Here is a 13,435-nt window from a genome sequence, read left to right on the forward strand (position 1 = left end):
ATGGGAGGGGAATCAGGGTGCAATGGTGAGAAGCTGGGGAGAGCAAATCACTCAGTCATGGCCTAAGGGCACACATGCATGCCAACGAGGACACAAATGTTAGGAATAGACAAAGTGCTTTCCTAAGTGGCAAATAGACACACATGGCTCTCGCTCCTTTCTCAGGCTTATTGGGGTTTTTCACTATTATCTGGCAGGCCCACCAGTCAGGAGCTACCCTCTTCCATCTGCAAGAGATAGTAACTGCGCACTGCAGCCTGGTAACAAGACTGACGCAAATATCTGCATCAATGAGTGGAATGGCTGGAACCTCTCACTGCAATAGGAGAAACCAAAACTAACTTTTGCCAACAGGTAACATTCAGAATTGCTTTTATAAGATAGTCAACACGTTACCATGTGTTAAAAACTCAAAACCTAAGTAAGTATAAAGCAGCAGTATATCAGCACAACAGATAGGCACTGGCATGTAAGGAAACGACCAGCCCCTTGCCTGGAGGCCCTGACCCTAGAGCAGGCTGGTGTGAGGAATCACAGGAAGCATCCACACCACCCCAAAAGGAGGACACAGGGCTCAGGACCTGGAGTGACAGTTAAAGTGGAGCTGAATGGAACCAGTTAGTTATTCTACATTAAAAACCAAAGCAATGGTCTGGTTTTATGCTGCACCAATAGTTAACTTTGAAGCAACAGTGAAAGCTTTAACATACTCACTAATTTAATTCACAAACAATACAGCAAGCTTCTCATCTAATATGATAGCTATGGGAACTGGTGAACTCAAGGCCATACAACCATCCCTTCAAATATCAAATGTCTCTGGGACAGCATTGTGGCATGGTGGGTTAAGCCATTGCCTGCGATGCTGGCATCTCATGTGGGTGCCAGTTTTGCTCCACTTCTGGTCCAGCTCCCTGCTAATGGCCTGGGAAAAATAGTGGAAGATGGCCCAAGTGTTTAAGCCCCTGTTACCCACATGGGAGACCCAGGTGAAGCTCTAGGTCCAGCATGAGCTGTTGTAGCTAATGAGGGAGTGAACCAGCAGATGGAAGATCTGCCTCTTACCCTCTCTCTGTAACTCTTTCAAGTAAATAAATAGATCGTTTTTTAAAAAACCAGAAAGTAAAACAAATATCTTTAAATAAAGGCAAAAAGTTTTAAAAGAAATCAAGATAGTTTTCTTTCTGAATAGGACATTCGCATATCCATTTACGATTGTCAGCAATACAGTATAAAAACACTGATGCAATACTGCATATACTTGTCTATACATAGATCTACATTTACATACACAGATAAGAATATGAATATCCTTATAAATGTATTAAATATAAAAAGAAAAGAAATTAAGGCAAATTGTTGTCCCTAAGACCTCATTACTATAAAAGTCACATTTTAGAATATGCAGAGAAAAATAATGTATCTGAATATTCATTGATTCTTTTAATACAGTTATCACCTTAGAAGTGGGATCATGAGAGATTTCTCTTATTGTAATACAGCTTTGCATTGAGCTAATAATTAGAAAAAGATATACAACTATGAATTAGAAACTCCAATTCAGCAATCTCAGACTTGACTCAAATTCTACCAACCTAAATGAATCCCTGAAAACAACACAAAATAAACATCAGCACAAGGATTCAACTGAATTTTTTATAAAACCAAACCAGGACTAAAATGATCTGAAAGGTACCAAAAGAAAAACAAGAATGCTATTTCAATTTTTAAAAAACTTTAACTAAGAATAAAGCTACAAGTATATGCCAATGCTGCTACAACAAAAATAATGAGGTAAGTATTCAGTTAGAAAACAGCACGTTTCTCATTTTTCTGCCCCGCTATGAAAGGCTAGGCCTGCAGGAAGTGACCGGTCTATGTGGTGCAGAAAAACTGAGCTCAGATGCAGACCAGGCTCCCCACAGGTGTGGCCTCTGTCCTCTCTGGGAAGACACCAGGCACCCAGCTACTAAGCCTGACATGCCCCACGTATCTTGAGGATGCCCCATCTACCAAGGACTTTTCAAAAATTCTAAAGAGGAACTCAGCCTCCCTAGAGTTAAGAGCCCATGACTCATAGCCCCATGTCCAGTGAAACAGACATCGAACAAGTGTCCAACTGAAGAAACTAGAATGCCAGATGAGGCACTGGAACAATGAACTGAAGAGGAGGGGGTAATGAACATGGCTGCCAAGAGCCATCTGCCACCTGTGCACACCTGCGCTGCAGAGTGCACTCCACCCTCCCACAGAGCCACACACCCCTCCCTAGAGCACTCATGGGCAAGGCTGGGGGCTGAGGGGCAACTTCTGGAGAGCTGGGCCCCCATGCCCCACCAACCGCACACCATTTTTGTTTAATGACTTATTTATTTGAAAGGCAGAGAAGCAGAGCAAAAAGGACACACACACACACACACACACACACAGTTATCTTCTACAGAACATGTTAAATGGTACCACGAGGAAGCAAAAAGTCAAATTCCAAATATGGGACAATCTACAAAATAAATGGCCTGGCTTCCCAGCAGTAAATCAGTGGCAGAGAAAGAGAGAGACAGAGAGGTCTTCCATCTGCTGACTGGTTCACTCCCCAAATGGTCACAATGGCCAGGGAGCTGGACTGGTCTGAAGCCAGGAGCCGGGAGCTTCATCTGGTTCTCCCACATGGGTGCAGGGGACCAAACACTTAGCCATCCTCTGCTGCTTTCCCAGGCCCATTAGCAGGAGCTAGATGGGAAGTGGAACAGCAGGAAGCCGGCGTCACAGGCGGTGACTTTACCCACTATGTCACAACACTGGCACCAGAATACTTTTATTTAACTTATGAAATTGCCAAATGTTGTTTGAAAGATTTATTTGAAAGAGTTGCAGAAAGGGGTCTTCCATCCTCTGTTTTACTCCCCAGATGCTGCAACGGCCAGGGCAAGGCTAGGCCAAATCTGGGAGTCAGGAGCTTCTTCTAGATCTCTCACATGGGTGGCAGGGGCCCAAGCACTTGAGCCATCCTCCACTGTTTTCCCGGGCACATTAGCAAGGAGCTAGATTGGAAGTGGAACAGCCAGAACCCTAACAGGTGCCCATAGGGGATGCTGGCATCACAGACAGTGGCTTAACCCACTACACCACAGCACCAGCCCACGACATTGGTTTTTAATAGTAAAATGTGATAGAAGGGGCCTGGTACTGTGGGGAAGGAGGTTAAGACTCTGCCTGCAATGAGCATCAAGTCCAGGCTGCTGTACTTCAATCCAGGTCTCTGCTAATTTGCTTAGGAAACAACGGGAGATGGGCTGAGTACTTGAGCCGACGTACCCACGTAGGAGACCTGGAAGAAACTCCTGGCTCCTTACTTTGGCTTGGCCTAGCCTTGGCTGTTGCTGCCATTTGGGGAGTAAACCAGTAGATGGAAGATAACTGTGTGTGTGTGTGTGTGTGTGTGTCCTTTTTGCTGTTTCTCTGCCTTTCAAATAAATAAGTCCATTTAACAAATAAATCTTTAAAAAATTAAATCAAAATAAAGATGTCCTGCTTTCAGTTGCACTCCTCAGGTTTTTCCAATGAAGACGACCGTCCTCTGACATGTTCATCCGCCGTCTGTGATTCCTCTGTAAGCTGTGTTAGACCTCCTGCCATTTAAGACACTTGTCTGTATAATGTGCAGGGGTGCTTTTCTTTTTCAGTTGTCTTTTTTATAAGTAACAGTCCCTACCACCTAACACGATCACCCTTTAAGAAAATGCCACTGATTTACTGCTGGGAAGCCAGGCCACTTATTTTGTAGACTGTCCCATATTTGGAATTTGACTTTTTGCTTCCTCGTGGTACCATTTAGCATGTTCTGTAGGAAACATTTCTAAATTGTAAAATTAGCCCTTTGTTTTCTGTTGCAGACATCCTGTCCCATCTGGTAAGTCCGTACAGAGCAAGCCTTGGCCTAACTTGGAGTGCTCTGCGCAGTCCTAAGGGTAGAGGGTGTGCCCAGGGCTTGAGGCACATCTCATAGGATGACCAGAAGATCTCTCTCCTTTGTTAATTTGCTGTCTAGAAAGTATAAACATCTTTACAATCAATCTGTTAAAGAAGCTAAGGGCAGAGTTCTGGGGTACAGGAGCTCATGAATTCCCAGCAGTGAACGATCCCACAGTACAGGGATCCATCTGTCACCAGAGGTGAGCAAACTCCCTCCCAAGGACTGGAAGGGTCTCCCTCCTCCCCACCCCTGCCCTGAGCCAGTCTAGGCCCACTCTGGGCACCTCCATCACAGTCTGGGGCCTCCTCTCACTTCCATCTCCCTTTTCCCCCACTCTTGCCTTCTGCCTGCTCTGCACCAGCTGCTCTTCTGCACCTCCTCTGACCATATTTGCCAGGGGTTTGTGAGTTCAATGTTTATACCACCCGCCAAGGGAATGCCACAAGGAGCAAAGCTCTCTCCTATCCTGTTCACTGTCCTTGCACTGGTAAAAACTAAGTGTTCAAGCACTGCTTGGCAAAATGAATGGGTAATTTCCTTCCATCCTGGAAGCACAGTGTAAGTGCAGGGTCTTGATTCAAAGGGAGAAGTCCAGACTTGCTACTCCTAGTGAGTTTATTTTTTTCAACTCCAAGAGCAATTCTCTTTCCTCTTAAGCACAGCCTCCAGCTACACAAAACACGCCATACTCGGTGCATTCGACATGCTGGAGCCCTTGTGAGAAGCCAGCATCGTTTCTTGCCCCAGGTGCCACAGCACCTGCATAAGCAAAGGATGCTGCCAGCAAGGGTGTAAACGCAGCCAGAGGCCCCCAGCCTCAATTCTAACAGGGCCATCTCTGATCTACGATGATGAAGTGCAGGCTGAGTCCTGTGGAGTTGCATGGCTTGGGTCCACACTGTGACCTGTGGCACACACACTGCCCTCTGCAAGGCATTTCATACCACAAAGATGGCCAAGGCTAGAGCATGCCCTGTTGGGGGTAAAGACAACACAAGCAGCATGAGTTCGGAGGAAAACAGAACCCCAGGGGCAAGGAAGCTTGACCAACGGGCAGGGCTACACACACAGCAGGGTGGGGACTCCTCAGCCAATCCCACTCACTAACCTGTGGGGTTGGATGGCCCCTTACCATCTGTGACCCTGGCCCTAAGGGCAGGCAGTCTCGACATAGAAGGCACCTCAACCTGGACTTGTGCCTGCCAGTCACTGGCACAGGAAGCCAAGTCAGAAGCTTATAGCTGCTGCATATGTCTCAGAGCTCAGAAGGAAGACTGCGTGCTGAGATGAGCCTGTCTCGCACACTTTGATCCTACTTTGCCAATTTTTAAAAGAAAATCCACAGGGTCTTGGAATTCTGGAGCGAGGCTTCTTAGATCATCTGCCAGTTCTTAGGCTGCCACGTGGCAACCACTCCCAGGAGCTTAAGACTCACTTATTTAAATGCAGATTTCTGGGCCCCAACCCAGAACTTCTGGCTTGATATCATAAATACAATCTATCATGCTAGAAGGATCATTTATAACTCTCTACTTCATTCTAGAGTTTTAGAACTGCACAAACGGCAAAGGAACGTTTGAGTGTCATCCTGCTCTGTGACAGAGGGGGCAATCCCTGGTGGCAATGAACTCTCCAATGACTCTCTCAAGGCCAGCAGACATTTGCTCCCATTCCACAGGCGGTCAGAGGACAGAAGGAAACATGAGTGCTGTAGGTGATACAACAGAAAACCCTCACAAAGGCTGGGAACTGTCCCTCTTAGCTACCCCATACAGTAGAGTTCACACTAAGGAAAAGGAGACAGACTCAAAGGAAAAACGCTCTGTCCTTTCTTCTCTCTTTTCTGAACCGTAAGATAGTTTAGGGGCATGGCTCTAAGTGTAAGATCTCCTCAATCAGATGCTAACCAAATGTGGATCTGTGAACTACAACACTCCTCTAGGAGAACAGAGCCTGGGTCTAGGTTGCTTTCCGTGGTTTGGGTTGGGCAGTGTTAATTCATGAGCAATCTTACGGGTTGCTGAATTTAGAAGGCGAGGAAATGCAGCATCCTCTTGATTCAGAGGCCTCTGGGGGAATGGTGGGGTTGGTGTGTGAGAGTGAATAGTGCCATCCAGGGAATGATACCCCTTATGTTTTGGTCAAAGCCCTCCCCCAAAACTTTCCTGAAGTGCCAGGCCGTGGATGGGAACCCTCCAGAGATGGCCAACCTGCTTCACTCCTCCAGGCCAGAGAGTCTCACACCGAACACAGTGAACCTCCCACCCTCATAACAAGTATCTCTGAGCCGACACTTGTGCAGCTGCGCCCCAGGTGGCCCTCTAGGTCCCAGGCTGCAGGGGCAGCCCATGGCCTGTGCACACTTACTTTGTTGCCCCTGCACTGCCCTCATCGTTGTCTGAAGACGATGAAGTGGAAGAGCCAGGGAAGTAGGTGGAATCCACGTGGTTGGGGCTGCTACCCTGCGCTGGATTGATGGGTGAGGAGCGCTCGTACAGCGGCGTGTGCTTCCCCTCGTGCGGAATGTTGCTGTAGCTGTTCTGCTCCACCAGGGCCTTCCCGCTCGTGTCCAGACCGTAGGGGTACGGCCCCTGGCCCGGGGTGCCCCCTGGGCCGGGCACCTGTGGGGCCTGAAGCAGACAGCATAAGGCACAGGTCACATGCACAGGGCCAGACGTAGGCCCAGGCTGCCTCTTCCTTGCTAATTTTTAATTCAACATTGGGAACTACCTCACAAATCAATCCCATTGCTTAAGAAATGGCTCAAGCATTCACTGAAATGTGACACATGCGCAGCGTCCAAGACCAGCCGCCCCCCGCCGGGGTCACCTTACCGCGGGCTTCACTTGCAGAGAGGTCTGTGGAATGTTGAGCATCTGAGGGGGAACACAGGGCGGCACCATCCCAGGCATGCCAAATGGATTTGGTCTGGCTGTGTCAACCACAGGGGAAGAAAATAACACAACTGTAAGCAGAACACCATCATCCCAGGGCATCCCAGGGCCAGCCTACAGCCCTGGCTCTCACCTCTGGACGCTGACCCCACCAGTCCTGCTTCTCAGAGAAACTGGGGTTTAATGTTAGGAAATGCTCAGTCTTATAATGCCCACTTTGATACATGTGGGCTATGGTTTTAACTTCCCAGATGTCTCAGTTAACTTTTGATGGTCTTTTTGTTCTCATGCAGCCCCACATGCCTGACATGTCCCTGTCTGTACCCAACAGCCCTCGCTGTGCCTCAGTCTTTCCCAGCCTGAAATCCCAGCAGAACCAGGAGCCCTGGCAGGCATCAAAGGAACAAAACAGACATTTTCCTTGGCTTTCATAGGCATGAGAATTTTACTTTAGCTTTACAATTAAGTTCTCACTCATCCACCAAATTTTGAAATATAAAAAGGTGATAATTGGGGTCAGCATGGTGGCATAGCAGGCAAATCAGCTGCCTGCAGTGCAGGCATCCCATCTGGAAGCCGGTTCGTGTCCCAGCTGTTCCACTTTTGATCCAGTTCGCTGCCCAAGTGCTTGGGTCTCTGCAATCACGTGGGAGACCCCAATGAGATCCAAGCTCCTGGCTTCAGCCTGGCCCAGACTTGGCTGTTGTGGTCAAGTGGGGAGTGAATCGGGGATGGAAGACAGCTACCCCCCTCCCCAACTCTTTCAAATAAATACATTAAATTTTTTTTAAAAAAGGGTGATTATTGCTGCTGCTACTTTGGTTTGTTTTTAATGCTAAAGCAAAACCATTACTAGGTTACACATCTTAATATTATAGTATCAGTAATTTGGGATTTTGTGCTCTCCTAAGACAATGTGACAAACCTATTCTGATGCACACTGGTATACTTATATTTTATTCTCACGCTAATTTGTAAAGTGATGAATTCTGTCTGGGAAGGGAAAGACACAGGACACCAGGTACTTCGATCTCTCAACACTTGGGCCCCCCCCATAGTTTTGTGGGACCTAAGGAGGCTTCATACGCCATAAAGAAACCACTGACTTTCTGCAAAGCAGCCGGTAAAGGATTTCCCAAGCTGACCCAAACCTGAGGTACATGAAGCATGGGTATCCCCATGGCAACACTGCAGACTACAGGAAGCAAATACACGTGGGTCATGGCATGGCCTGCACAGCACTGCCCCGATACTGAACAGTGACCTAAGGAGCCAGAGAGGGCACAGCTGAGACTCGGCCTGCCAGGGCCATAGAGAACACACAACCCATGAGGAAACACCACAGGCCTGCCTGGCCCTCATACTGGGCTGTGGCTTCCTAGCCTCTGAAGAAAACAGCGTTGGCAGGAGGAGCACAGCCACACACCACCACCTCTCGCCAAGATAAATAAGCCACGAAAGCCCCCAACCTGCCCTCTCAGACTCTGAAAGCTGTGGAGCTGGCAAGACGTTTGCTCAGCAAACACAAGCCATGGTGAAACCAGCAGTGTGAACCCTGTCCTGACGCTCTGGACCTGCAGCCTCCTGGAAGCAAAGACATGGGCGTGGAGGCCAGGCCCCCTGCTTATTTCTACCCACCCAGAGGACGGCCCAGAAGTTGTACAAGCTGCAATCTTCCTATCTCCAAGGGCCGTCAGCTCCCAAGTTCTGAAATGCCACGAGCCTTTGATCCTGGCTCGGAGAGTCCTGGCACAGCTTCCACCTTTGTGCTGAACAAAGAAAGCTGCAGCTCTGGGAGTACAGACTGTGCATGCTCACTTGCAAGCTACACTCAGCATGCAACATGCACAGTTCAACATGGACACATTTGCACACAGCAGACATCCAAACAGCATGTCCACTAGTTCTGTGCCTCCAAGTGAGAGATAAAAGTCATGTACCTGTAAAGGGCCTATTCTCAGGTGATTCGGAATCAGTCAGATTCAGAGCACAGACTATTACAAAACCCATTCAGGTTCTTGCACTATAACTTAAATTACCATAAAAAGTCTAGTTCACAAACTCTGGTAGCCAACCTTGCAAACCTAATCTTTGAGTAGCAACAATGAAAGACTGGACTCACCTATCCAATAGTAACAGCCCTTGGGTGAAGATGATCATTTTTGTTTTATTCTATTTGGGGCTATTAGTGCTAAAAAGTTCCTCAACAGCCTAAACTTTCCTTTACACAAACCTTATTATAGCTGCAAAGGAAAAAATATCTTCTAAAATCAGACAGCAATCATCAACCGTCAATGAACCCTTGTGAAGCCACAGAGCAAGGCACTATTCCCTCCTAACTCAGCCCAGTAAGCGAACAGATTTGTGCACACTGTTCCAAAGGCTGCTCCTGAGGGCTGCGGCCTCCTCTGAGCAGCATGCCCATGGCACCCAGCACAGCACCTCCACCCTCATTTACACTGACTGCAGCAGTAGACTGTTACGGAAAAGTACGCAGACTGAAGACAGAGATGGAGGAAAATGCAGAAAGACCACTTAATTACCACACGCAAATCATTTTCATTGTGCTAAACATGTGTTTCAAGTATGAAGACCATTTTAAGGATGAAAAAAGAAGGCCCTGGCGTGCCCTGCAGGCTTTTCACCTTGGGACTACCTCCAGTGACTCCCAGTTCTGCTCTGAACTAAAGTAAGATAAATTTAACAAGGGATGGAGTTAAACCAGAACCGCTATCCAGCAGCCCTGCATAGCCCTACTCCTAGTCCAACCTACGAAGCCTCCCTTGTACTTGGCATATTGTTGCTGAGGTGTTATCATAAAGAAAAAAAAAAAAAAAAAAGAGGTTTTTTTTTTTTTTTTTTTTTTAAGCACAATTGTCCAAATATTTTAAACATGGTTAGAGAGGCATATTTATTAACTACTCATATTCTATAGAAGTTAAGACACAAAGTTGGGGGCAGCACTGTGGCGTAGCGGGTAGAGCTGCCGACTGTAGTGCTGGCATCCCATATGGGCTCCAGTTTAAGTCCTGGCTGCTCCACTTCCAATCCAGCTCTCTGCTACAGCCTGGGAAAGCAGTAAAAGATGGACCAAGGTCTTGGGCCCCTGCACCTGCGTGGGAGACCCGGAGGATGCCCCTGCCTCCTGGCTTTGGATCGGCACACCTCTGGCCATTGCAGCCCACTGGGGAGTGAACCAGTGGATGGAAGACTCTTTCTCTGCCTCTCCTTCTCTCTCTGTGTAACTCTGACTTTCAAATAAATACAGAAATCTTAAAAAAAAAAAAAAAAGACACAAAGTTATGGTAAAGAATGTTCATGTACTCTGCTCCTATTGTCCTGCAAGTGGACAGGTTCTGGAAAGACAGGGGTGGCCCTGGAGTGCCAGATAAGGGGCAAGGACAGTCTGGGTGCGGTTGTAGGCAGAGGGGGCCCAGCTACATAAGTTGGGTGGCCAATCCCCAATAGAGACCAGGTGCAAAGTCACCATCCTGGAGAGTGAAGCTGCAGACCCTGAGGGGTAATCAGCTTGGGGACAGCTTTGTGCAAAGAAGTGAAAAAAATACTGGTAAAGTGAGTAGGCGCAACAGGCAACTCTGCAGCACCTGAAGCACCGGGAACAATGGAAAATAACTGAACCGTGGAAGTCAATCAAGTCAACATAAGCAAGAACTTCCAGAACCAGATGAGTCAACACTGAGAGGGGCTGCCTTCACAACGTGAGGCTGCACATGAGAGCTTCAAGCCTCTTACCAAACGTTCCTGCTGTTGAACGTGGATGGCAAGAGGGAGACTTCAAGGGACACAGCCCCACTAACAAAGTCCACCCAGCACCTGAGTCCTGAGATGCAAACGTTACCTACATATACTCAATTGTGGCTTCCACGCCCTACAGTCCATCTCTCAGGAGTCTGGCCAGCAGGACAGTTGCACTGAAGGGGAAAGCTCAGGATGCAGAAGAAACAGAGCAAGAAGCCTCAGTGGTGTAGCAGTCAGCAATTAAATAAGATAAATTAATGTCCGTCCTTCGAGGCAATCTAGAAAGCTACTCCTATAGAGTCTATGGGTCCTTACTCAGAGTCACTGGTTAACTGAACTGATTCCTGTCCTGGGACCTAAGATTTAAACAACACTGATAGCCCTAATCATGTCCCTCCTGGGCAGTCACATCTTCACTCTTTCAGACCAGAACACAGTTGCATAGGAAGACGGATGTCTTCTCAGTTCTCTCAAAATAACTTTTAAGTTATACATGAAACACACACACACACACACACACACACACACAAACTTCCACAGGCCACAAAGATCTTTCAAAACCACAAGACCAGACAGCTTCATTTTACTCATCAGCTAAAATAAACACACTGAAAATGAAATGATAGGGTGTAAGAACATGGTCTGGAAAGCAAAGCTCCAGTGGGACTCAGGAAACTCCAACTTTTACTTGGAAAATCTGGGCTGGACAGGAAGGCTCAGTGGACTTCCCACCCAGCCTTAACAGTGCCCCGCTTCTCTGCAGCAGATGCCACCTGCCTGTCCCATCAAACTCTTGACTTCAACGCATTAGCTCTAAACGGATAAAAACTGAGAATGATGAACAGGACATATTTCAAAAAATAAATCAAGTGCAGAACATGTAAAGATAATAGTGAATCAAAACACTCTTACGGAATAGTAAATAAGTGTGAGTTAAAAAAACACAAAAGCAAGCTCAAGGGGCAAAATAATGACTCTCATTATAGCCTGGTGTATTTAAAAAGCAGAAGGAGGTGCCAATGTTATGGCACAGCTAAGTTGCTGCCTGCAATGCCAACATCCCATACGGGAGCACCAATCTGAATCCCAGCCGTTCTGCTTCCAATCTAATTACCAGGTAACATGCCTGGGAATGCAGTGGAGGACGGCCCAAATATTTGGGCCTCTGTCACACACATGGGAGATCCAGTTGAAGTTCTAAGGGGCTACTTGCTTCTGCCTGGCCCAGGCCCAGCCACAGTAGCCACTTAGGAAATGAACCAGTTGGGGGGAAGGTCTCTCTTTAATTCTTTTTTTCTCTCTCTCTCTCTCTCTTTTTTTTTTTTTGACAGGCAGAGTGGACAGTGAGAGAGAGAGAGAGAAAGGTCTTCCTTTGCCGTTGGTTCACCCTCCAATGGCCGATGCGGCTGGTGCGGTGCAGCCGGCGCACCATGCTGATCCGAAGGCAGGAGCCAGGTGCTTCTCCTGGTCTCCCATGCGGGTGCAGGGCCCAAGCACTTGGGCCATCCTCCATTGCACTCCCTGGCCACAGCAGAGAGCTGGCCTGGAAGAGGGGCAACCGGGACAGAATCCGGCGCCCCGACCGGGACTAGAACCTGGTGTGCAGGCGCCGCAAGATGGAGGATTAGCCTACTGAGCCGTGGTGCCGGCCTCTCTTTAATTCTTTCAAATAATGTTCAAAAAAAGGAAAAGAAAGAAAAGAAATCCGCTCTCTTCAACATTAAAAAAAAAAAAGTCATTAGTAGGAGTTGCCAATTGTCTTGTAGCAGGTTAGGCCACCACCTGCAGTGCTGGCATTCCATATGAGTGCCAGTTTGAGTCCCAGCTGCTCCACATCTGATCCAGCTCCCTCTGATGTGCTTGGGGAAGCAGAGGAGATTACCTGAGCCATCCATGTGGGAGACCCAGAAGGAGATCCAGGCTCCTGGTATTCGCCTGGCCCAACTCTGGCGACTGCAGCCATTTGGGGAGTAAAGAAGCAGATTGAAGATCTCCCTCCCCACCTCTTTCTAACTGCCTTTCAAATAAATATGTCTTCAAAAAAAAGTTATTAGTCAAGTAGAGCAAAAATAAAATAGAGTACTTGGCGGAGAAAAAATGTTTTTAATCGCAAAAACTGAACATGCTCTAGGTGCTGGCAGCAGGGGCAGGGTGAACCAGTGAAGCACCCTCTGAGCACCACGCCCCTGTTCTCATACAGCACAGGCTGCTGGGAAGTGAAAGCAGGCTGGCTACTGTGCAGCTTGCATGATGGGCCACTCGTCGGCCTTGGGGGTCTGTGAGACCAAGGGAGGGGAGGCCCTGAGCTGGGTGGTGGCCACACAGCCTCTCTCACTTTTAGCCCTTTTCCTAGAGTTCCTGTAACGGATGTCCGAGCTTCCTCAGGCAGGTCACAAGTGGCTTGTTTTCTGGAGGGTCTGCATGGCCTCAGTTAGACTACGGGTCCAGCTCTCACCCTTGGACACTGACCACCTCTCTGTCAGCTTGGGGGTCTCTGCAGTGGCTAACACCATTCTTCACACAGTTTCTTCGTTTCCTCAGATTTTGGAGGTGCACTTTATTTCCCAAATAACCATTAGCACAGTGTACAGAGCAAAGTGATAGTGCTACAGGCTGCAGTAACATTTAAAGTACAGGTAAGGGAGTGCACAACGCACACTTCGGTTTGCCACAAGCTACTTTCTCCATATAAGTTCTGCAAAACAGCTCTGGGTCATCAAGTCTCCCCTCTCAGTTCATTCAGCCCTGTCACAACTTAAGCGTGTGTAATCCCCCCTCCCATCTCAGAATCCCACCCCTTCATGGGTAG

At 47.8% G+C, this 13,435-nt stretch overlaps 1 protein-coding gene across 2 annotated transcripts in view; it reads right to left on the reverse strand.

The window, feature by feature from the left end:
• Positions 1-13,435, reverse strand: part of FAM120A (family with sequence similarity 120 member A) — a 117,786-nt gene that overhangs the window by 43,232 nt on the left and 61,119 nt on the right. For both annotated transcript variants that reach the window (XM_070049992.1, XM_051846971.2), the window contains exons 6-7: positions 6,808-6,905; positions 6,341-6,603 (exon numbers count right to left, since the gene is read on the reverse strand). In XM_070049992.1, coding sequence (XP_069906093.1) covers positions 6,341-6,603; positions 6,808-6,905 — 361 coding nt within the window. The remainder of the gene's footprint in view (positions 1-6,340; positions 6,604-6,807; positions 6,906-13,435) is intronic.

The sequence above is a fragment of the Oryctolagus cuniculus genome, chromosome 1, assembly GCF_964237555.1.
Source record: "Oryctolagus cuniculus chromosome 1, mOryCun1.1, whole genome shotgun sequence".
In the NCBI taxonomy this organism is placed as follows: domain Eukaryota; kingdom Metazoa; phylum Chordata; class Mammalia; order Lagomorpha; family Leporidae; genus Oryctolagus; species Oryctolagus cuniculus.